At 43.5% G+C, this 24,956-nt stretch overlaps 1 protein-coding gene across 3 annotated transcripts; it reads left to right on the forward strand.

Moving 5' to 3' along the window:
• The first annotated feature begins 284 nt into the window (after positions 1–284).
• Positions 285–23,887, forward strand: LOC139375268 (centrosomal protein of 170 kDa protein B-like). 3 transcript variants are annotated; one of them, XM_071116885.1, is made up of 19 exons: positions 285–428; positions 1,562–1,699; positions 2,842–2,931; positions 4,605–4,683; positions 5,126–5,184; positions 5,284–5,434; positions 11,850–11,963; positions 12,744–13,235; positions 13,324–14,354; positions 14,619–14,768; positions 15,274–15,391; positions 15,483–17,204; positions 18,131–18,356; positions 18,550–18,685; positions 20,478–20,615; positions 20,771–20,859; positions 21,178–21,271; positions 21,380–21,431; positions 21,582–23,887. In XM_071116885.1, exons 2-19 carry the CDS (start codon positions 1,595–1,597, stop codon positions 21,818–21,820), a joined length of 5,085 nt encoding a protein of 1,694 aa, XP_070972986.1. In that variant the 5' UTR covers positions 285–428; positions 1,562–1,594; the 3' UTR covers positions 21,821–23,887. The 3 variants fall into 3 exon arrangements, with proteins under 3 accessions (XP_070972986.1, XP_070972984.1, XP_070972985.1); XM_071116883.1 differs by having other exon boundaries at positions 302–428; positions 18,236–18,356; XM_071116884.1 differs by having other exon boundaries at positions 302–428; positions 12,939–13,235.
• Positions 23,888–24,956: the final 1,069 nt, after the last annotated feature.

The raw sequence follows: 24,956 nt of genomic DNA on the forward strand, positions 1-24,956 counted from the left end.
ATGTAATTACTTATACAAACAAAACCATCACTTACGGTTTGTATTATTTTCCAAACACCAAATTTTAGAGCAAAGTTAGACAATTTCCTGTATTTTATTTAGCACTGCGATACTTTATTCACGTTTTTTGTGTTATTATTATCTGTCATGCAGGTGTCAAAACATTTTATTTGACAATGGTACTGACTGGTCCAGCGTCACTGGAAGAAGTCGAGCCTTGTGCGCGGCAGAGAAAGTGAAGTGGAATCTCAGGGTTTGTCAGCTTGTCAAGTGAATGTTGAAGTGAGGGTGTGTTCGCCATTTACCTGGACGGCCATCAGTGCTCTTGTGACTACTTTACTAAACGAGGACACAGATACAACTGTACATTTGTATTTATTGTGTTAACGCTGGCTACTCTTCTGAAGAAAGCAGGGTCCGGATTAAAGGTATGCTTGTGAAGGGAGGGAGTCGTAAAAACGGCTTTTGTCGATTCGGGAAAACCTTTCCTATTTCCTGTATGATCATGTTTGGCCTTCAGCTAAAATAGGTAGCTAGCTAAAGTTAACTAGTTAACCACAGACAGAACCTAGCTACTGTGGTAGACCAGTCATTTACAAATTCTTTCGAATTAATATAATTTAGTACAAGTGGAGGGTCAGTCTCACCATAAGAATGAACATGTCAACTGCTGGCTAACGTTACAGCAAGTGTTGTTACATTGGAACCTTCAGCAGCATCGTTTTCTATTACCATCACGGACATATTCTTTTAGCTTGTTTGACAACTAGATATGATGATTTGCATTCATTTTCCATATAGTTAGTTATGTGTGATGTATTGGCTAGTAAAGTGACTGGAGAGCATATAGTTAGCTTAGCTTACTACTACCACCACAGTACAAGCCATTGATCACAGATATTTCTAACATAGGCCTAGTTATGCGTGTAGTTAGTTGCACCTCCAACCCAAACCAATTTTCTCTTTGAGTGGTATGGTAATATTATTGTAGCAAATAGCAGTTGAGGTTGACCAAACTGTATGATTTGTTCAGCGAAGATGATCAATACTGAGAATGAGTTAGTTCAGGCACCCAAACAAATCCATTGTCGAGCTTGATAAGATCCAATCATGCTTGTAGACTGTAAATTGCTGTGTTTGCAACATGTCTAACTAAGTGTCTTGCTCAGCTTTGTGGAAAATAAATTGGGGCATAAAAATGTAGTCAGTTCCTCCTTATCCTTTTCCATGGGCCAGTATTGAAGGAATCCCAGTGTGCTGAATGCCTTTTCGTTTGGGTGTGGTGTGTGTGTGTGCATGAGTATCACTTGATGACAATGTGACATTCCTAAGAATAATGGACTCAACTGTCAAAGCACATGATCAAATGAGTTGTGCAAATAGATCTGGAAAGACTTGATGACTTGTTGGTTGTCCAATTGGTAATCTAATCTTATAAATAGTTGCTTGGTTAGTTGTGCAGCCACCAAAATCCCATTCGGTGGATTACGATTTTAAATCACAATTACTGTGAATGTGGTGACAACAATAATCTACTTCTCTACGTGTTGTCCCCTCCCAGGATGCGAAGAAGGCTCTGAGTCGGGGCTCCAAGATGAGTGTGACGTCATGGTTCCTGGTCAGCAGCTCAGGTACAAGACATCGGTTGCCACCAGAGATGATCTTTGTAGGCCGGGAGGAGTGCGAGCTCATGTTGCAGGTGTGTACGACATCTACAGCACCTTATGTTTACACACCAGACACCATCAATCTGTCATGTGACCCTTACACAATCAGCTGTCCATTCACCCTCTTGTGAAAGGATGTGGCCTATATTAGGGTCATAACGCAAAGAAAGCAAGTTAGGTTAATGTACTAGAGATCTGGTAGGAGTTGACCTGTGTGTACATGAGAGGTGTGTATTTGTGTTTGTTACGAGTGTTTTATAAGATTAGTGCCTGCTGGGAGAATTGCCTCTGGCAACTGTTCAATGTCAAAGCAAAATGCAAGTGATGCATTCCACCCTGCTGTTTTTCAACAACAAAAAAATCCTGCTTCTAGTTACTGTTTGTAATTATTTGGGAGTTTCTCTCTGTGTACTTCTCAGTCTTGCTTTATCTCTTTATTTAAGCCACTGGAAAAAAAGAATGCTTCCTCAGTCTGTTTGTTCAAAATGTCCTTCCCACCACATCTGCTTGCAGAATTGAAAAGCTGCTCTTGTCCACATTCAGGCAACACTTTCAGGCATCATTGGAAATATTGCTTACTTACAGTGCATTCAGAAAGTTTTCAGGACCCTTGACTTTTTCCACATTTTGTTACGTTACAGCCTTATTTTAAAATGGCTTAAATAAAAAAGTATTTACAGTGCTGCTACTCGCTGTTAATCATCTATGCATAGTCACTTTACCCCTTCCTACATGTACAAATGACCTCGACTAACCTGTACCTCGCACATTGACTTGTTACAAGTACTCCCTGTATATAGCCTCATTGTTATTTTATATATATATAATAGTTTAGTTTATTTAGTAAATATTTGATTAACTGCATTGTTGGTTAAGGGGTAGTAAGCATTACACGGTAAGGTATTCGGCGCATGTGACAAATAAAATATTATTTGATTTCAACAGTGGTTAACATAAGCACCAGGCTTGCATTGGTTAATAGTGATTATTTGCAAGAATGTAAGCAAACTCAAAGGCCTATTCGTTTGGCTGTGAGCACATTGTGTATCTACTGTACATGCATGTAGCCTTCATTGCAAATATTTTGTTGCGCTGCTTATGACAGTATCCAGTCTGAGGTTGGTTAGCCCATCAGTATGAGATTCTCAGCTTTGTTCTCTGTATTGTTTTACAGTCGCGCAGTGTGGACAAGCAGCATGCAGTCGTCAACTACAACCCAGCCACAGACGAGCACATGGTGAAGGACCTGGGCAGCCTGAACGGGGTGAGTCCATGTCCCCTGCTTACAAGTTGAATAAAGGATCCAGCCAGCCACAGCCCTCCCTGGAGGGTCCAGAGGCCCACTACCAGTCCCCCAGCCCTAGCACAAAAGAGCCCTCTCTCAGTGCCAGAGATGGTTGTTAGAGCAGCAATGAGCACTACATTTTCTGCTGTCCTGGTCCCTTTCTTCTGGTGTCTCTCTCTCTCTCGTCTTCTTCTTCTGGTGTCTCTCTCTCTCTCTCTCGTCTTCTTCTTCTGGTGTCTCTCTCTCGTCTTCTTCTTCTGGTGTCTCTCTCTCTCTCTCGTCTTCTTCTGGTGTCTCTCTCTCTCTCGCGTCTTCTTCTTCTGGTGTCTCTCTCTCTCTCGCGTCTTCTTCTTCTGGTGTGTCTCTCTCTCTCTCGCGTCTTCTTCTTCTGGTGTCTCTCTCTCTCTCTCGCGTCTTCTTCTTCTGGTGTCTCTCTCTCTCTCTCGCGTCTTCTTCTTCTGGTGTCTCTCTCTCTCTCTCGCGTCTTCTTCTTCTGGTGTCTCTCTCTCTCTCTCGCGTCTTCTTCTTCTGGTGTCTCTCTCTCTCTCTCGCGTCTTCTTCTTCTGGTGTCTCTCTCTCTCTCGCGTCTTCTTCTTCTGGTGTCTCTCTCTCTCTCGCGTCTTCTTCTTCTGGTGTCTCTCTCTCTCTCGCGTCTTCTTCTTCTGGTGTCTCTCTCTCTCGCGTCTTCTTCTTCTGGTGTCTCTCTCTCTCTCTCTCGCGTCTTCTTCTTCTGGTGTCTCTCTCTCTCTCTCTCGCGTCTTCTTCTTCTGGTGTCTCTCTCTCTCTCTCTCGCGTCTTCTTCTTCTGGTGTCTCTCTCTCTCTCTCTCGCGTCTTCTTCTTCTGGTGTCTCTCTCTCTCTCTCTCGCGTCTTCTTCTTCTGGTGTCTCTCTCTCTCTCTCTCGCGTCTTCTTCTTCTGGTGTCTCTCTCTCTCTCTCTCTCTCTCGTCTTCTTCTTCTGGTGTCTCTCTCTCTCTCTCTCTCTCTCTCTCTCGTCTTCTTCTTCTGGTGTCTCTCTCTCTCTCTCTCGTCTTCTTCTTCTGGTGTCTCTCTCGCTCTCGTCTTCTCCTTCTGGTGTCTCTCACACACACACTCTCTCTCTCTTTGTACTATTGCCACTTCATTGCACTGTTATTCCACAGGAATGAGGAGAGGGAAAGACAGTATTTTTCCCTGAAGTGTGTTTTGTGGCACCATCTGTTAGAACATCCCCATCTAAACAGCACAGAATATTAGATGTTACTGACATGTATCATGGTGGCTGTTTCTTATTTGTACTTTACTGTACACACACTGATAGGCTATTTACCCACGTGTCCCCTGACTGCCTTCCTGAGCCCTACTCAGCATAGATGGCCATTACATAACTGCATAATCTCATTAATGCCTTAACGTACAGGTAGGATAGCTTAACTTTCACTGGGAAAACAGCCAACTGCAAAGCATCTTAGCTTTGGCAAACCCCAGAGGCTGTGTGTGGAAGGGAAGGACCTGTTGCCAGTGTGAGAACTAACTCATTTATCATCAGTATCTGTTATTATTCCAATGGAATTGAACTAATCAGGATTGTTGTGAAAACAAATAATTCCTGTGTATACATTTTTCTGATGCTTTCAATGTAAACACACAAAAACAAACTTTATTTTCTCCCCAGACTTTTGTGAATGATCTGAGAATCCCAGACGAGACTTACATTACCCTGATGCTCTCTGATGTCATCCGCTTTGGATATGATATCCTTTTGTTTATCTGATTATGATTTTGTAATTCTCTTATTGTTTTACTGATTCTTCATTGATTAGGGATTTTCTTGATTGGATCAAACGAATGCATATTTTTTTGTTGTAATTATGTTTTTAATTTTTTTTTTTTTTTTACAAACAATTGGATTTCAGAAAGTTTTGTCTACACTTGCAATTTAAAACACACATTTTCTTCTTCCTCTGTGGTTGGTGAACCCAACTCTCCCAGCATGTTCATTCCTTGTGGTTTGAGTCAGGGGTTTTAGATTATGTTCAACTCTGGACTGAACATTTCTTGGACTCGTGAACCTCTGAGCTGAAAAACATGAATCGTTAAATTGAGTTGAAATAACAGGGGGAAAAAGTTGCATGTATTATTTATTATAACACAGTCGCTCCTGTCAGAATAAACCTTCTTTAACTCTGCTTCCACATTCTCATGTGTACATCCTGGAGAGGAGTCAACACAAGGTGCCAGAGGAGGCTCTCAAAGTAAGTGAGAACTTCCACACATGTACATATCATCTATGAATATGAGTGATAGTCAGGTAGAGGCTTCTTCATATCCTACTTTCCTCTTGTGTGTTTTAGCATGTGAAGTACACCAGCCAGCTGCAGATGAGTATGAAGGCACTGGAGGCCAGGAAGAAGGAGAAGGAGAGGCAGCATGCTAAGGAGAAGACCATAGACTCATCCTGCTTCAAACAGGAGAAAGCCGAGCATAAAGCTGCCCTCGCAGCAGGTAAAAACCCTGTTTAACTCGCAACTTCAACTCTGCCCCAGTCCACCTCTTGTTGTCCTTTTCTTCTAGAGCCCACAGTATATGTGCGATCCTACATTATAGACCAGGCCTAGGCATTTTCTCTGCAAGGTCGAAAATGATAGCAATTACAATTGATGAACTTAACTGTTTGTCTTGCCACAAACAGTACCAGCAAATACCAGTCTGTTATGCCTTAGGTAAAATATTGCTGCTGATGTCAGTTTCATTATCTTATTTACGTGAGGAAGAAGAAGCCTTTTATACCAAAAAGTGTTAGAGGATCTGTTAATGCACACAGCTCTCCTTGTTAAGCGAACCCATTGTATACGATCAAGTTACCTTGTGAGGGGATCGGGTCAAAGGTTCAATCCAGTAGGGTCAGACGAGCAGCATTACTAGTGTGGAACTCTAGTTGGCAGGATGAGTGAAGTGATATTGGCCTGGCCTGTTGAGCTGGGACACACAAAGCCTTATGTCTGTCTACCATGCCTCTGGACTGGGGCTCCAGACATAGGCAGTAGTGCTGAACCTACTTCTGGTGGTGCTAGCATGTGCACTAGAAGGATTAGAAGTGTGGCTGTGTGTGTGTGTGTGTGTGTGTGGCTGTGTTTTTCGTGCCAAGCGGGCACGGCTGTTAGGGGGATTGTGGATTTGCTGTCTCACACACCGCACCGTAACAGTACTTACAGGTGTCCCTCTGTCCTCAGCTCTGCTCAGGGCTACATCTTTTGGGATTGTATAGGATTTACAGTGCAGTTAAGTTCCTAAAGCACTGAGGCTTGTTCTCAGCAGGGTAATGCAGGGGTGGACCATCACTAGTGGCTTTAACTACTGACAGTCACAAGGGAATGACACAACAGACACCAGCAGTGAACACTTCCTTTAGAGGTTTACATTCAGCCTCTTCCTCTGCCTGTATGTGATGGGTTAATATAGCTGCTGACTGATTCCTTATTTCCTACTGGAGCAGCTGGACTGGTGAGGTGACCACAGTGACAGTACAGTGGCAGGGTCCGCACCCTGTTGACAGTTCAGACACTGAGGCTGTGAGCAGGATATGTCTGTTTTTCCTGCTGCCTTGCAAGGTGTGGACTGTGGAGCCTGACCTCTCCTTAAAGCAGTCTGCAGGCTCTCTGAGTATACAGTAGGCCTGGGTGTGACTAGTCTACCCTGACAGGACCTAGGGCTATTCACTCTTTCCACCATAGACGTTACAGTAACTGTCCTCTGTTTTCATGTAGATGGACTTAGAAGCTCAGTTTTGGTAACTTTTTAAAATAATTTTCTACTCCAAAATGAATGAAAATAAAAGTATTCTGACACCATGTAAATGATAATTTCCACATCCAGAAATTAACCCAATAACACATTGTAATTAACAAAATTGTATACATTTTTTTACATATTGGGCCATGTGTATATAGCCAAATCGTGGTCCATATTATCAGGTAGGCTATGCCTTTAGCCCAACTGATGTAGCAAAGTGCAAATAAATAGGCTGAAGCATGGTGTTGCCTATCTGCATTTACCGTATTTGGCTAATCATTAGCCAGATCCCAAATGTGATCTTTCAATTAGTTATTATCCTATTGATCCCAGAAACCACTTAATGTCACAACCCCCCCCCCCCCCAACAATTCCCCGGTTGCCACTACTCTTGCGCAACAAAAAATATCTATCTCATCAGAAGTTAAGAGGTAGAGTGGCGTTTTACTTCAAGCTACCCTAGAATTGACCGGTGTTCCATTTATCCCCACTCTCTGCTATGCACTCACTGCAAATTGCTGAGCAGTAACATACTTAACCATGCTGCTGCTAAAAACTCTGGGTTTAAAATGGTGCAGTTCGCATATTTAGGATAAATAAATGAAGTAGGAATGGAAAGCTGGGATGCCCCTCTTTTTAACAAAGGCCATTAACTGCTGTTTTTGCGATTACAAGAATTGTTGTGCATTGACTGCTTGTTAGAATGCATGTTTCCCTTCCTATGGCACTTGTGCCACGAGGAATATTTCTTTCATGTAGAACACACAACAAGACGACTAGGTATGTAGATAAACTATTCTACTATGGGATTGTCTGATTTTTCTGTTCATTACTAATTTTGTTTGCAGAGGAATAGTAAAAGTGGACTGTTCTAGCATCTTCGAAGTGCGCCTCAGCAGATATATTTTTCATGCTCCAAAATGAGTGCAGCAGAAACACTAAATCAGTTATTCCCAGGCCCTAGACCAAGCAGGGAGAGGGGCCTTCTGTTATAAATGGGATCATGTGATACACAATCCTTCTGGGAGGAGAATGAGACTGGACACTCTAATCCTAATCTTCAATAAAGGGAGGAGATACGGTAATGAAAGTAAAATGTGAAGCTTTTCAAATAAAAACACTGGCCTGCAGAGTTTAGTGACCCATCTCTCCAGAGCAGAACATTAAGAAAAACTGCTATAACCTTCCATCTACAGTACACTGAGTGTATAAAACATTAGGAACACCTGCTCATACACAAGACAACTTTTTGGACAAGATGGGTCACATTTATGTCCGATGATAACCAAACACTGCATTCCACAGTAAGAACCTCCATACCAACAGTCAAACATGGTGGTGACGGTTTGGGGATGCTTTGCTGCCTCAGGACCTGGACGATTTGCCTTAATATAATTAACCATGAGTTCTGCTCTGTATTAGAGAATTCTACAGCAGGACTTGAAACCTACAAATGTTGCTTTAGTTAAAGCAGTTCTGCATGGTAGAATGGGCCAAAATTAATCCACAGCGATGTGAGAGACTGATCAACAACTACAGGAAGCATTTGGTTGCAGTCAGTGGAGCTAAAGGTGGCACAACCAGTTATTGAGTGTAAGGGGGCAATTACTTTTTTCACACAAGGGAACTGGGTGTTGGAAAACTTTTTAAATAAATACAATATGTAAGATTTTTTATTTATTTGTAAACTCAAGTTCCCTTTATCTAATATTAAGTATAACATTCAGTATCAAAAATTGAGAAAATCAGAAAGGAGGGAAATATTTTTTCACAGCACTGTACAGACATACATAATCATGATTTATCCATATTGTTTTTATCCATCCGACCAGTAAGAGCATTAGGGCAGATTTCTTGTCACCTTCATGGCTGTGATGACGTTTAACAGCTGTCTGGCCAGCCCGGGATGCTAGCCTATGTGGCATAAATCAGATTATCCACATGCCTGGTGTCTGTGTGAACTAAAGCGCTCCATTGGGTCTCACACACTGGCCTAAATAAACCAAAGCACTACAACTCCAAAGTGATGTTTCCCAGAACACACAATAAGACATCAACAGAGAGAGGGAGAAACAGAAAGGCACGTCTAGGGCTGTTGTTGTGACCGTATTACCGTCATACCGGTGGCCACGAGTCATGAAGGCAGTCAAATTTCACATGACTGTTTAGTCATGGTAATTAGGCTTCTCCAAGCTCTGATTCTGCTGCTGGTCATTAGTAGCCTAACAAACTTGCTAACTTCTTGGTACTCAGCACTCTATTGTCCCTCTAATCACTCTGACATCAACCCAAATGTAATCTGAAATCTAATCAAACACTTCATGAGACCCCATGAGCTCATATTGCACAACATTTCTATAGGCTATGTAATTGTGGGAGAAAACAGCGTGATGGCTGCTAATAAAAAAATGAGGATCTCATCAGCTTTCTATAGGCTAGGCCTACAATATTTATTTCTCAACTTTCCTAATATTAAGCACATTGCGTTTTGTTACTAAAGCACCTTATACCACCCACCACTGCGACCTGTATGCTCTAGTCGGCTGGCCCTCACTACATATTCGTCGCCAGACCCACTGGCTCCAGGTCATCTACAAGTCCATGCTAGGTAAAGCTCCGCCTTATCTCAGTTCACTGGTCACGATGGCAACACCCACCCGTAGCAAGCGCTCCAGCAGGTGTATCTCACTGATCATCCCTAAAGCCAACACCTCATTTGGCCGCCTTTCGTTCCAGTTCTCTGCTGCCTGTGACTGGAACGAATTGCAAAAATCGCTGAAGTTGGAGACTTTTATCTCCCTCACCAACTTCAAACATCTGCTATCTGAGCAGCTAACCGATCGCTGCAGCTGTACATAGTCTATCGGTAAATAGCCCACCCAATTTTACCTACCTCATCCCCATACTGTTTTTATTTATTTACTTTTCTTCTCTTTTGCACACCAATATCTCTACCTGTACATGACCATCTGATCATTTATCACTCCAGTGTTAATCTGCAAAATTGTAACTATTCGCCTACCTCCTCATGCCTTTTGCACACAATGTATAAAAACTCTCTTTTTTTCTACTGTTATTGACTTGTTAATTGTTTACTCCATGTGTAACTCTGTTGTCTATTCACACTGCTATGCTTTATCTTGGCCAGGTCGCAGTTGCAAATGAGAACTTGTTCTCAACTAGCCTACCTGGTTAAATAAAGGTGAAATAAAAAAATAAAAATTATTTACAACAGGAGTATAGCCTACCTAGCTGGCAGGAAAATAAACCACTGGGAAAAGCTTCCTCCATTCACTATTTAAGTGAAATAGTGCCTATTTTCCCCTAAACCTTTTCTAATCATAGTCGCACAGCCTTTGTAGCCTAGCCCATAGGCCTATATGTTTAATGATTTTTGTATCACAACTAAAGTGGTCAAATAACTTCTTAATTAAGCACATTAATCTGCTTTACAAGAAGTGTAGAGCCTAACTGGCATATATATATATATATATATATATATATATATATTTATATATTTATTTATTTATTTATTTATTTGTGCGTTTCAAGTTTGGGGAAGTTCATTTTCATATAATAAAAGCATTACATGCATAATTGCGTTTGTGGTCACGTTTGATAATGGTGTGTTCCGTTAATGGAACATTCCCGCTTATAGCCTATAGCATTGCTGCGCTTATAGTGTGAAGAAATAGCCTAATAGTTTATCGACATTTTATGCTAAGCGTTCTGATCTGTTGGGTCAGCTACACTGCATAATTTGTTTTGTTTTTTTGATGCTAGTGGTTGTATTAATTTTGGATCTCCCACAACTGTTCCAGACTATGTTTGGAATATTTATTTCTCGCACAGAATAGAATAGGTCATCTTCTGTACTATGGGGGATAGTAGATTGACATAGGCTAGTGCTTTTGCTGTTCTTTAGGCCTACTCATCTTGTTGACTGACGACAAAAAGTAAATGTGGACAATTCTTCCATTATCTTCAATATGCACCTCAGAATTGGATAAGGACGTGCGCAGTTGCGTCCCCGATGTGTCGGTCTTCATTTGTAGCCTGTGAGAAAAACGTGATCACGTGACAGAGAGCTGTGTGAGTGTGTCACCAGCTGACCAAATTTTGTGACCGCCACAGCCCTAGGTACCCTACCACACACTTTTTTTTGTGGGAGGAGTGACTTAACATTTTTTGATGAAACATATTTTTGTTGCGCATTAGTAGTGGCAACCAGGGAAGTGTTGCGAGAAATTGTGACATTAAGTGGTTTCTGTGAGAAGTACAGTGTGTTACCCTAACAGTTAGGCCTACAGTACATTATATTCACTGTTTATGCACGTTTTTTTGTGGCATAAAATTAATCAATAGGATAATAACTAATTAAACGATCACATATGGGATCTGGCTAATGATTAGCCAAATACGGTAAATGCAGATAGGAAACACCATGCTTCAGCCTATTTATTTGCACTTTGCTACATCATTTGGGCTAAAGGCATAGCCTACCTGATAATATGGACCATGCATAGGTTATTTACTTGGCCCAATATGTTAAAATAATTAAACATAATCCATTTTACCGTTGTGTTATTGGGCTCATTTACCATTGTGTTATTGGGCTCATTTACCATTGTGTTATTGGGCTCATTTACCATTGTGTTATTGGGCTCAGGTAGAAATTATATTTAAAATGGTGTCGACATACTTTTATTTCCATTCATTTTGTAGAATAATGTCCTTTTTAAAAAGCCACTAGAACTGAGCTTCTCAGTCCTTCTACATAAAAGTTATAGGAGGGACACCCCCCCCCCCCCCCCCCCCCCCCCCCCCCCCGCCAGCGCTACACGTTTTTCCAGATGACACGCTGAGCGCGTTCTTATCAAAGTTAGAAACATTTTCGTGGGACAAAATGCATTATATTATTCCTAATGTTATCTACTGTGACTGTTTTTGCTATGCTGTTTTGTAATGCTTTGGCATTGTACAGATGTTATGGTGTTTAGGCCTAAAGCTTTTGTGTAATCATTCTGCCATAAATAGTAGGAATAACAGTTACATCATTCAGTTGGCGCTATACTAATTCTGTTCTCTGATTTCTTTCACTCTCTGTCCGTGTGTGTGCTTTTGTTAGTGGCCAGCGAGACTCCAGTGTCCAGACCCACTCCTCTGTATGGGCAGCCGTTGTGGTGGGGGGAGGATGATGCTGAACACAGTGGAGGACAGCGGGCAGACGAGGACCCTGCAGGTCTGAAACAAACATTACTCTACTATTACTCTATCAATGAATTTGTTGATCAGGATATGTGAGAGTGAGTGTGTCACTTTGAAAGAGGCCTGGTATTTCAGTTTTCTTATTAGCTGTGCTGGCTCATAAAGGTTACTGCTCTTGTATTTGATTAGAGTGGCAAACATAACACTTTGTTATGGCACCACATCAGTGTTGGATGCAGTGTACTAAGAGATGAATGGTGTTTAGCTCTGTAGTGCCCACTGGGGACAGGGAGCGGCCAGTGTCCCCACTGAGCCAAGCCAGTCCTGGACCATGTCAGGCCAGCAGCCAGCGCCTCGTGATGGATTACCCTGTAAACCCAGGGGACGGGGTAGAGGAGGGAGGGTGACTGTCAGCCTCATGCTGCCCAGCCTGGCTGGAACAGATTACCTCTCAGCCGTTCTCCTTTGGGACTCCAAGCTCCCACAGTGACATTTTTACATGTCCAGCTGGCCTGGCACCCACTGATTGGCTGATGTATCTGTTTGTTTGCTCAGTCTAGCTGCTGGAGCAATGTTGTTATTTATGGCTTCAGTTTAAGAGTGAATACTTGGCAGAGACAGAGTTTTAAAATTCTGTTTTCCTTGAATGGTGTAGTATGCCACAGTTGTTAGCACTCCCCTGTAATATTTCGTTAGAGTTGTGTCTGTGATTCCTTCCCTTACCCACCTCACATACTGCATGTCCTTCGTGCCTGCAACTTACAGTATTAATCTATATAGACCTACTGTCTTCCCACTGTGTCTGCCCTAACAGAGAATACTAAAGAGGGCTCCAGACATGAGATCAGCGGCTCCCTGTCAGACAGCCAGGCCAAGACAATCTACTCACACCACAGGGAGCCAAGCTACTTTGAGATACCCAACAAGGAGTTCCAGCAGCAGGAGCTCCATGAGGTTCCCACTAAGGACACTGACCCCCCTTCTCTCCCTGTCCCTGTTCTCCCTCCAGTCCCCACCTCCACACCCCCTGTGGTGCAGAGCCACGCCTCCTTCACCATTGAGTTTGATGAATGCACACCAAGCAAGATCAAGATCAAGGACCATGTGACAAAGTTTTCCTTCCGCCAGCAACGCAAGCTCCCGGGTAAGGAGGCGGTGACAGCACCCATTGAGGTGATATCAGCGGAGTGCAAGGTGGCTGATTGGCTGGTCCAAAGCGATGTGAGCATGATGAGGAGTAGGTCTCGGACAGAGGACATGTTCAGCTCAAAGAGTGGCCTGCCCATCTGCAACGAGGCTTCCACAGGTGAACTCTGACCATTTATTCACTGACTCCACGGTTACTATCCTCTGTTGCTGTCTGAGAGCTAACGTGTTTCTGTTTTTATCATCAGGCCACCACCATGAGGATGGGACTCGGAGTGACTCTGAGGATCCTGTTGTAAACGGGAAACGGGCTATCCAATTAAAGCCACCGATGGGCCCTCACAAATCTCTTCCACCCCAGCTGGCCCTCCCTAGACCCTTCACCAACCCTGACTCAGAGGATCCTCAGTCTCACTCCCTTCCTCCAAGCCAGGACAAAGCAGACCCCCAGCAGGGCTTCGTCATTGAGTTCTTTGACGACAATCCACGCAAGAAGCGCTCACAGTCCTTCACCAACAACACAGGCCAGCTCGACAGCCCGGCCCTCAGGAACAAGCCGGAGAAAAGTTGCGACCCCAGCACCCCCACCCAGCAGTACACCACTCCCTTGAAGGGCCCGGGTTCTGGAGGCCCCCAGAGGGCCGGCTCCCTGAGGAGGGAGAAGATGGAGGATCGGATCAGTAACGACATCTCCTCCTGCTCCATCCCTCCCAGGCTGTTTAGAAGTGTGGGACGCAGGTCCAAACTGGCCCAGGACTTCACGGCTGAGTTCCTGAGGGAGTCCAGACAGGAGTCTAGGCCGAGCATGAACACAACCTGGGAGAAGAATACGTCTCCTGTGTCTCCTACCACCAGCCCCCCACCAACAGTAGAGGCAACAGCACCCCACTCCCACCCCCACCAGACCACACCAAGCCCCCATCAGCCATACCTGACTCAGACTTCATCCTGTACCCACCAGTCTGTGCCCCTGAAAGCCCCTCTAATGCCCATGGCCCCACGCAGCCTGGAGGCCCCACGCAGCCTGGAGGCCCCACGCAGCCTGGAGGCCCCACGCAGCCTGGAGGCCCCACGCAGCCTGGAGGCCCCACGCAGCCTGGAGGCCCCACGCAGCCTGGAGGCCCCACGCAGCCTGGAGGCCCCACGCAGCCTGGAGGCCACAAGCCCCAAAGGCCTGGGGAACGAGGAGGATGATACCTTGAGTGAAGCAGGCACCTACACCATTGAGACAGAGGTCCAGGATAAAGAGGTGGAGGAGGCACGCAGCAAGATAGAACAGGCAAGTCTCTTTGCCTTACTCTCTGTAGTCGTCTGTCGTTCTCTGTAGTCGTCTGTCGTTCTCTGTAGTCGTCTTATCTCTCTAAGTTTGTTTAGTATCACACCTTGTCATGTCATATGAGATAACCTGCCTTGTCAAGTATGCGACTATGATGCTATCTATCACAAGCCAACACGAGTGTCACATAGGAGAGCCAGTGGATGTGGCAGCCTCCAGCCCTGCAGAGACAGCGTTCACACTCACATCATGCTTTGTTCCTGACAGGTGTTTGGTGTTGTTGAGGGGCCAGAGCAGCCCGGCCAGACTGCAGCAACAGCATGTAAGCCTGTTGAGTTTCAGGACAGGGAGGAGCGTAGGGAGAGTAGCTTGGTGGATCTGATGCCAGCTCCAGGGCAGGGACAGAATCTGGTGCAGGTAACCCCCCCCCCCCCCCAGCTGGGCTCAGTGTGGTGACACATTTCTACAGCTAATCAGTCCACAATCAGTCTGCTGGTTCAATAAGCTATCAGCCTTGGAAACACAATTCTACTTGTTCTGATCTCATGACTCTCCATGGTTCACCTCATATCCCTCTTAGATCTTTAGTTGTCTCTGTTGGTTTCTGGGGGTGTTGGTGTGGTAGTTCTTTACTTCTGACTGGGTTTGGGTGTGTCCAACTGGTTTTCACTGGTGGTGTTCTTGGTTTCTACCTGAGGAGTGGAATGGATTGGATTTTTGCTGTCATAAAATGTCATTTTCAGATTTAAAAAATATCCCAACATCCTAAGCTGTAAATGTGTTTCTTCGCCTAATCGGTTTGTCAACCAAATATAATTTCTTGAATGTGATTGTGTTATTTTTTTCCTTCTATTTTAAGTCTGATTTCTATTTATTGACTCCTGTCAAGACATGTGAATAACTAGTGTGATCCTCCCTGCAGGTACCTGGTGGCTCTAAGTGGGTGTCTTGCTGGGCCAGCCTGGCAGACAACTATACACACTCTGGCCCTGCCTCAGGCCTCTTCGAAATCCCCTCACAAATGGACCTGTCAGGAGGAGGTATGGGAATTTGCACAGAATTTGAAATGATAATGAGTTATAGTCCTGATTATCAACTTGATTAAAAATGTATCTTCTTGTTTCCATTCAGTTGGTGGGAGGACCGTCCATCAGGCAACGCTCAGTCGGAACATCAATAGTGTGGAATCGGAAGGCCAGAGTTCCAAAACACAGCGTATTCCTTCTCAGGCACCATCGATGGAAAATAATGAGACTCCAACTCCCAGCATTCTTATCCATCAGGACACTTACTCTACCTATGATATCAAAGAGAGGAGCTCCAGAGTCCTTGGACCACAGGAGGACCTCCACAACCTGTCTGTACAGGACGACCTTGACCAAGACAGCCTGAGTGATGCCAGTAAGTCAGACGACGGCTCCATCGTGGAGCAGAGGAAGATGCCCACACCAGAAAGGACAGACAAGAGTACATCTCAGAGCAGTGAAAAGGAGAGGCCCACACTCCCAGCCAAGTCTACATCATTCTACATTGGCTCTAAGGAGACTGTGTCTAAACAGGAGCGGGGATCCAGACCCAATACACCCAGGATTGAGAGAAAACCACCACCACATCCCAACACACCACAGTTCTCCACAGCCACCCTGACCAAACAACAGGGTGGGCAAGAATTTCAGAAGACAGTCAAGCTCAACTCATCAGCTCCCAAGCTTAACTACCAGGGCAGAGTCAGCCCTGAGCCCAACGAGATCTCAGTGTCTCTGGTCAGGCAGGAGAGTTTCATTAAGGACCAGCCAAGTGATGCTGCCCAGGTCACCAGACTCCCACACATCTCCAGCCAGCCTGCTCTGAATGACCCTGACCCTGCTGAGGCGTTCCAGGGTGTTTGCAGCCAGGACACCCACTCCTACCTCAATGGGACTGAGGATGCTCTGGCTGCCCTGGCGGCCAAGCTCCAGGCCCAGCCGCCTGATGTTGTTCCTCGCCCCATAGATAACTCTCTGTCTGGGGAGTCTGACATGGACTCAGCGAGCACTGCCAGCCTGCACAACAACCAGACTGCCCCTAAGACTGGATCCAAGAAGCCCTTTTTCACTACTGGCCTTCAGAGGGAGAGGTCCTCTGCCAGCTCCTTCACCCAGGAGCCCAGTCGCCAGCAGTCAGCCTTCGATCGCCTGTCCGAGAAGCGGCGGTCCCAGAGATTGGACAGCAGCAAGAAGCCTGAACAAGACAGGAGGCTGGGAATGAGATGCTGTGTTGTTAAACATGGCACCATGGACCTGAGTGACGACCCCCAGAGCTTCAGCTTACCCTACTGGCCTGAAACCATCTCCTCAGACCAGGACGTCTCCCGGCCCGCTGCATGCAAGAAGTACACTGTCCCCCTGCAGAAGGAGGATCCCACTAAGTCCTCCAAAGTGGCCCAGGCCCTAAGCCGCTCCAACAGCATGTCTGCCCCACGGCCCACAAGAGCTTCAATGCTTCGCCGGGCTCGCCTGGGCGAGGCATCCGATAACGAGGTTACAGAGACCGACAGAATCTCCCAGAACTCCCAGGAAGTCAGTGGGACCTCCAAGGCCTCCCAGGACAATAAGAAGCAGCTCTCCAGGCTGGACATGCTGGCTCTGCCCCGGAAGAGGACTAGCTCTTTCACCACTCCCAGTGATACAGAGTCCTCAGCACCCAGGACAGGCTTCTCCAACCGCAGCACAGAGTCTAACAGCGGCTCTGGCCTTAAGGCCTCCGTGGCCGGGCCCAGCACTAAGCTTGCGCTAGGCAGGGCCTCTGGAGCTCTAGGCAAGCTCATCACCCGCGTCCGCTCCAGCAGTGCCAAATACACCAGCAGCACAGCCAGTGAGTAACAAACACGCATATCAGTCTCCCCTTTGCCTTTAAAATGTAATTTTATGTAGTACTGTCTTAGTAATCATTTATTACAGGTGTAAGAACCTGAAAGGTAAAACTGTCTAAATATGTCTCAGCCATTCCTGAAATATTACAGAAATGTAATGAACCATGAAAATGACTTCTTCTGGATTGGAGGCATCACAATTTAGGTCTGCGTAAAGGTGTCACGTCCTATCAATTATCTAGATGAATTGGTTCTGAGTGAGTTTGAGATAATTAGTTCAACTAACAAGTTATGAAGGTGCAAGCCTTGGTTTTATTCTTCTGGAGATTTGGCTTTAAGGGCCTCCACTAACTTCACTAATGCTGTATTGCTATTTGCAATTGATTTCAATCATTTCTACTAGAATACCTGTGGGGAAGGTGGATACCATCTGCACAATGTTCTCATAATCATTATGCAATCTTCAATCATGATAACATAACTGTCTAGAACAATGTTATGAGAATATTGTGGGTCAGATGTGGAATACCGTGCTCTATCCTTTGAGCGATAATCTGTGGTTTAACTACACTTCACTTTCTACATTGTGTCAATATGACTATGGTCTTCAACAACATGACTTTGTGACAGTAGCCATTACTGTTGGGTTGAGTGCTCATTTGTGGTTGTGAATGTTTTTGAATCAAAGAAAATCCTAATGAATAGTTTATACAGCAAGACTTAAATCTTGCATCAGTACATTTACCATCTGAATGAGCACAAAACTACAAAACCCTTCTATGTGGGCCTATGGGGTATATTTGGGTGTTTTGGGATGTGTAGGGTTTATAGTGTTTTAATGCTGTCCTTTCATGGTGTCTCTGTTTCTACCTTCTCCTCATCGTCCTAACTTTCTAAAACACCCTTCAAACCAATTCATGGCTGAAAGGCTCTAGACGACGACAGAAAGGCTCTGACTACACCTCCACCTCCGAGGAGGAATTTGACTCTAACCAGAGCACCCTTAAACACAAACGCTCACACACCCCCTCAGCTTCCCGCTCCCAGCCTCTCATCCCCCCACGCCCCAAACCCCGCTCACAAGACTCGGACCAGGAGAGTCACGAGGGAGACGCCTACCAGAACTGGTCCTCTCACAGTGCTGAGATAGCAAGGTGAATTGAGATGTCAAGGACACAGCATAAGCCAGTTAATGCTATTGCTGAGTGCTTTAATTATCTGCACGGTAATTGAAGTGGTTATTGAGTTCACAACAGTAGTGAGATCATTTGAAACTTCTTGAATTTTTCGCTCTTGGTAGATTGCCTGAGGTATCCATCCCTATGTTGGTCTGTTCTCCCCTTCTAGACTGAGTCAGGACCTGGCTAAAGATCTATCCGTCCTGGCCAGGGAGATCCATGGTGTGACTGGTGATGCTGATCCTCAGAGCTCTTCTGCAGTGGAGGCCAATACACCTGTCTCTACCATCACCGCCAGGGAGGTGGTATGTTAACCACACTGCCCAGTCACACTGATATTTTATTTAGCACACAATGCAGTATATCCTCACCTGTGTTCACTGAATCCTGTTACAATGGTTGGAGAAGACATACACAACATATCAACCAAGAGTTTTAATTATCTCCATGCTGTCGTGTCTTTGGCTATGCCGGATTAAGTGATATGACATGCTATTCTATAAAATTATTTCTCCGTAATTAATATTACCTGATTGAGCTAATCATGTAAATGTAATTAACTAGAGAGTCGGGCACCACGAAATAATATTTATAGAGCTGTTATCTTCCGAATAAACTCTTAAAGACCTAGTAATATTTTACATCAATAGCAGTCAATATTAATCGTCACCTTAATTCAGTCTCATCTGAAAGTTGTAAATTCTTGGTTATCTGCACGAACCCTGGCTAACAAGTTGAATCAGCAATACAAAATTGGGTTTAATTATTTATTTACTAAATACCTAACGAATCACACAGAATTGCACATAATTAATCATAACTTGATTACAAATTACGTCATAAAGGAAAATGTCCCTAGCGGGCGGAACAGTTATGACAGCTTGTTACACAAAAGAAAAGGGGCTGGGTTTGAGTGAAAGAGCGGGAAGACTGAGGAACAAAGGGCGAAGCTGTGCTATCGTAAATACAGTATCTTATGCATTCTAAATTACCGCCCATTTGGAAAAGGAAAATGCAATAAATATTTACTCTGAGCTGCGCTTCAGTAGGTTGGTGGTAGATGGAAGGCCGTGTTGCCAAACCGAGTCCTTTGAAGAATGTCTCTGGTGGTCAATTGGATACGTTGTAGTAACGTCGTTGTGTGATAGATGGAATACTCTGTCTGTTCCTTCCTAACCTTCGTTTGCAGCTGCTGTTGCTAACTCAACGGCTAGGAGGTATCACTTCTGTAGTGAAAAAGAGATCAAAGTTCATACCATTCGCAACCAAAGCTCACACTGATGTTGGCTTCATTCTGTAGTTATTATCTGAACCATTCTGACATCGGACCGTCATCCTCGGAACAGGAGGTTACATTGTCGTCAAGGCTTTATATAGGAAGGGAGAGGGGCGTGTTTGAAAAGTTTTATAGCCCATGTCCCTTCACAGGAGCGGGCCACTGATTGAGCATAGCCCTAACCTTATGAAAACCCAAATCTCACATTTTAGAAGCTAAAATCACATTTCATCCCATCACGAATAATTTCATATTCAAACATTTAAATTGAACAACAATTCCATGTGAATCTGATAACTCTGATGTGTAGACTTTCCACTGTAGAGTTTGTCATCTTATCATTGATGAGAATGTCTCAGATGACAACCGAACTGACATCATATTCATTAAGTACCACCGCATATGTTAAATTGGTCGGGCTTACCAGAATATAGTTAATTTCCCCCCACCTTCTGATGTTCCCAGAATCTCTATGTTAACCAAAGGGGTTTGCAAATGTAACATCAGTAGGGTAGAGAGAGGAAAAAGGGGGGAAGAGTTATTTATGACTGTCATAAACCTACCCCCAGGCCAACGTCATGACAATGCTGTCAGACAGCACAGCCATCTCCTCAGGCTGCCCAGCCTTCTCAGTTGCAGATTTATCAATGAGTTGCTCTCACATCTGTGGCCAATGCAAAACATTAATTTGACTGTCATTAATGGGGTTGTATCCATCAATTAATCTTGAATGTTGTTTCTTCCCTGTTTCCATATCAGCTACCTTATGATTGGCACATATGATAACCATCCTTAACTGTCTGACTCCTGTTGTATTGCAGTTGGTCCATCCCATCCCAGAGGCTGGTGTGAACTACCTTAGAGTTCCACCTGGATCCGCTGCAGCCAGGGACCCCGACCAAACCATTATGAATGACCAGGAATACAACTCTAAGCACAGAGGATGGAACCAGGAAGTGGTTAGACCATACTATTATTTATCATACCACTTCAAGCCATTTTGAGAATGTTGAACATTATAAATAGATTCTGTCTTTTTTATAAGTTGCTGTTCAGCCATGTTTTTGTGAAATTGAGAGTTGACTGATTGTTTTTGTCTGCGATCTCTCTCCAGGTTGTTGTGGATGATCTGATGTTGAATCCAGTGTCCCAGATCTCTCTGGCTATTCGAGAAAACACAGAGCAGCTAGCTGAGAAAATAAAGTATGAATTTATACAAAGATATGAAGTATGTTCAAAAGTTCACAATACCTTTTCTGTCCATTCTCCTCACATCTCATACCAGAACCAGATGATACGTTTTATTAGTCCTCTGATATGTAGTAATCTCGTTAGCTCTGCGTGACTTTCTGAGTGAGCTCAGCCACTTAGCATGGCTAATGGACTCAGACTGAGTGAACTGTGCTGTGATGGGCAGATATTAGTATCTGTATATAGTATTCTAAATATTCAGTATAGGAATTCCTCATTTGATATGTGGTTGCTCTGTCTGTAAACTAGAGTGTGTTTTTGTGCTTGCAGGGTACTATTCCACAACAAAACTGACGTTTGGGGGGAGATTGAATCAAAGCTCAATACTGAAAATGACATCCCTGTCCTGAAAGGCTCAAACAAGGTTGGTATTTCCTCAAGTTTCTCCAGTTAGTTTATAGTTATTTGTGATGATTTGCTGTATAATGTTTATTTCCATCAGCAGTGTGTAACATGCCTATTTGTATTTCAGGAAATCACAGCGATTCTGAAAGAGCTCAGAAGAGTTCAGAGACAACTTGAAGGTAAGTGCACATTCATCACAAAAATCGAGTAAAACCTCCACGTAAACAAGCATCACTTAAAATGTTTTTTTGCTTTTTGTTAAATTATTTTTTTCCCCTCAGCATTTTAGTTGTGTTGATTTATGGCTGATTTTTCTGTCCCCTTCACAGTCATCAACACTATCATTGAGCCCAGTGGAAATCTTGAGCCAGCCAAAGCCTCCACTCCTAGTGCCGCCTCCACTCCTAGTGCCCCCTCCTCAGCCGGGTTGAAGCCATCCAGGGCCCCTTCGAGATACTGGAGAACCTCGGGTTCCCAGCGGGGTGGGGTTCCCTCTTCCAGCTCCAGGCCCAGTGAGAGTGTCAGGAGATCAGTTGTGGCCTCTGAGGCAGAGAGCTACGTGGTCTGAGGTTTTGGAACACAGTGCCTCCCCTTCACTGCTGCACCACAATTCCAGGTGTTGAGAGAGTGGATTAGAGGGGGAAATAGGCACTGCTAGAGAGAACTGTGGCCCCACCGCACAAAGACACTACTGTACTGTGTGTGCACTACTAGACAACTGCAATGCGCACTGAACTGCCATGCTGTGAGAAAGGGGTTGTACGAAACACAAAGCCATGCAGTGGTTAGTTCAGTCGAGGGAAAATCCCTTTAAAGGCCCATTGCAACTGTTTTTATATCAATAAAAAAACAATTCTGGATAACATATAAGAACCTTACTGTAATAGATATATATTCAAATTGACAAAAATAACTTTTTACACAAACTATTTCTCAAGCAAGAATTTTGCTAGGACTGTCTGAGTGGAGAAGAAAAACTGAAAACTAGCTGTTCTTGGCAGAGGTTTGGAACTCTTTGTTATTGTTATTGGTCTATTAACCAATTTACCGCATGGTGATGTCACCATGGAAAGCCGAAATGTCCACCCATGCAAACCTGCTGATTAGAAGGACCTGTCTAGATTGTATTTTCAACCAGCAACTCCAGGATCAGTGTTAGTTTCATCAGCTGTTGAACAATATGATACAAAACACATAAACAGAATTTTGACTACACTGGGCCTTTAAGACGAGGTCATTATTCTGCCATATACCCTTGTTGATCTCACGCTCAGAAAACTTAAGCATACTTGCATTTGATTGATTTCTATAATTTTATTAATTGGGGAAATTTTGCCGCAATCAGCTTCGAGCACAGTATATTTAAAAACAGCTTGAGCATATTTTATTTAAGGAAGTATATATTACTAAAGTAATTAACTAATACAATTAAAGCATAGTTTGACTTTGCTTGATTTAAATGTATAAGTAAAGAATTTATATTCTCCAGGATTCCTTGATAGGTTTATTCAAGACTTCATCACTGCTTTCTTTTGACCACTTTCTCCCTCTATGGACCAGACCTATTGAAGAATGGCTCAAGTATTTAATTGTAATGATTTATATATTATTAAAGAGTTTATAAATTTGCACTTGGACACTTGCTTTTGCGCAAATAGAATGTTGTTTTTCTGGTCTCTTAAACGACATTGAGGCATCTTTTAAATGAAATGTAAGAATGGCTCTAGGAGTCATTGCTTTACAAGGTATCTCATGTTGCCAGTAGAAACTTTTGCGTATGTATTCTCTAGAGTCAAAGGTAGACATCAGGTCTGCTTCCTCATGCACTATCTGACACTATAGATTTCCTTGTTCTCAGAACTGAAAGTCTGTGTGGAATGTATGGTTGGGTGGGCAGGGCTGGGGGGCTTAGGGCTGGGGTAGAACGTTAGTTTTAATCACCTAGCAACAGCCAACTGCTGTATCTGCGTAGCTCAGCCCAGGATTTTAGGCTTTGAAACAGAATAAAACAAAGGACTCATTCAGGACTTCTACCAGCTAGCGCCATTTGGAAAGTGTGTTTGTATTGCTGATAGGTGGTCAGTTGATTGCACAGTTTTCAATAATGTGGTCAGACATACAGTGAGCTCTAAAAGTATTGGGACAGTGACACATTTGTTGTTTTGGCTCTGTACTCCAGCACTTTGGTTTTGACATGATATAATGACTATGAGGTTAAAGTGCACACTTAACTTTAATTTGAGGGTATTTTCATCCATATCGAGTGAACCATTTAGAAATTACAGCACTTTGTACATAGTCCCCCCATTTTAGGGGACCAAAAGTGTTGGGACAAATTCACTTGTGTATTAAAGTTGTCAAGTTTAGTGTTTGGTCCCGTATTTCTCGCACGCAATGGCAATGATTATATCAAGCTTGTGAATCTACAAAGTTGTTGGATGCATTTGCTGCTTGTTTTGGTTGTGTTTCAGCTTATTTTGTTCCCAATATAATGAATTGTCATTTTGGAGGTACTTTAAGAACATAGTGTTTCCAAACACTTCTACATTAAATGTGGATGATACCATGATTACTGATAATCCTGAATGAATTGTGAATAATGATGAGTGGGAAAGTTACAGATGCACAAATCATACCACCCCCCCCCCCCCCCAAAAAAAAATGCTAACTTCCCCTGATATTGTAATGGTGAGAGGTTAGTGTGTCTTGGGGTATGATATTATCATGGTAGCATCCACATTTTAATGTAGAAGTGTTTAGAAACATTATATTGTTATTTACAATAAAAGTGACTATATAAAATTACACCGTACATTATTTATCATTCATTTCTATTGGGCACAAAATAATCTGAAATGCAGCCAAAATAAACAGCAAATGGTTTTGGTCCCCTAAAATGGGAGGACTATGTACAAAAAGTGCTGTAATTTCTAAATGGTTCACCTGATATGAACAAAAATACATTCAACTTAAAGTAGTCAGTCTGCACTTTAACCTCAGTCATTGTATCATTTCAAATCCAAAGTGCTGGAACACAGAGCCAAAACAACAACAAAAGTGTCACTGTCCCAATACTATTGAAGCTCACTATCTCAGGGCAGTGTACTTTCTGTCCCCTTCTTGATTCCCCTTTCTTGGTTGAAATTGTCATCTGTGGCTTCAATTTTTCCAAAGAATACCAATGATACTTGTCTTGTAGAAGTGATTATTATTAACACTTTACTGACTTAAATGCCCTCTGACAGTTTTCAGTGTTGCTTTCTGGAGATATTTTCTCCAGTCTCTTTGCTGTACACTCCTTCATTCCATCAATAAGCACACCACACTACATGAACTCCTGTGATGTTGATGCCAGTTTTAAAGGACTGTATCAGGTGTCAACAGCAAGATGCACTTGCTGTTTCTTGTTTTGTTCTAATCATTCATCATAATTGTGAGCAGAAATGTTGTGCAGTTATACATTAAATCAAAATGTCATGCTATATGTACATATCTAAGACTTGATGATCTAGAGATGACCACACCATCTTGTATTTTGCACTAGTGTAGTACCATTGGGACCCTTTAATCTTATGCTGAGAAGCTACACATTAAGCCACCTTTTTTTACTAAGGGGGATGCTCTCATTCTGTTAGATTGTATAAATTATATCCTGTCCGGAAGGAAAGGAGACTGAAAATGCAATAAAATAAAGGGACTACAGT

Source organism: Oncorhynchus clarkii, chromosome 19 (genome assembly GCF_045791955.1).
Source record: "Oncorhynchus clarkii lewisi isolate Uvic-CL-2024 chromosome 19, UVic_Ocla_1.0, whole genome shotgun sequence".
NCBI lineage: Eukaryota > Metazoa > Chordata > Actinopteri > Salmoniformes > Salmonidae > Oncorhynchus > Oncorhynchus clarkii.

What these genes read in the sequence shown, in the direction of transcription:
- LOC139375268 (XM_071116885.1), top strand. Translation starts at nt 1,595, where the DNA reads ATGAGTGTGACGTCATGGTTCCTGGTCAGCAGCTCAGGTACAAGACAT. An exon ending in ACCTGGGCAGCCTGAACGGG is followed by an intron (nt 2,932 to 4,604) that starts GTGAGTCCATGT and finishes TTTTCTCCCCAG; the next exon opens with ACTTTTGTGAATGATCTGAG. An exon ending in TCCTGAAAGGCTCAAACAAG is followed by an intron (nt 21,272 to 21,379) that starts GTTGGTATTTCC and finishes TTTGTATTTCAG; the next exon opens with GAAATCACAGCGATTCTGAA.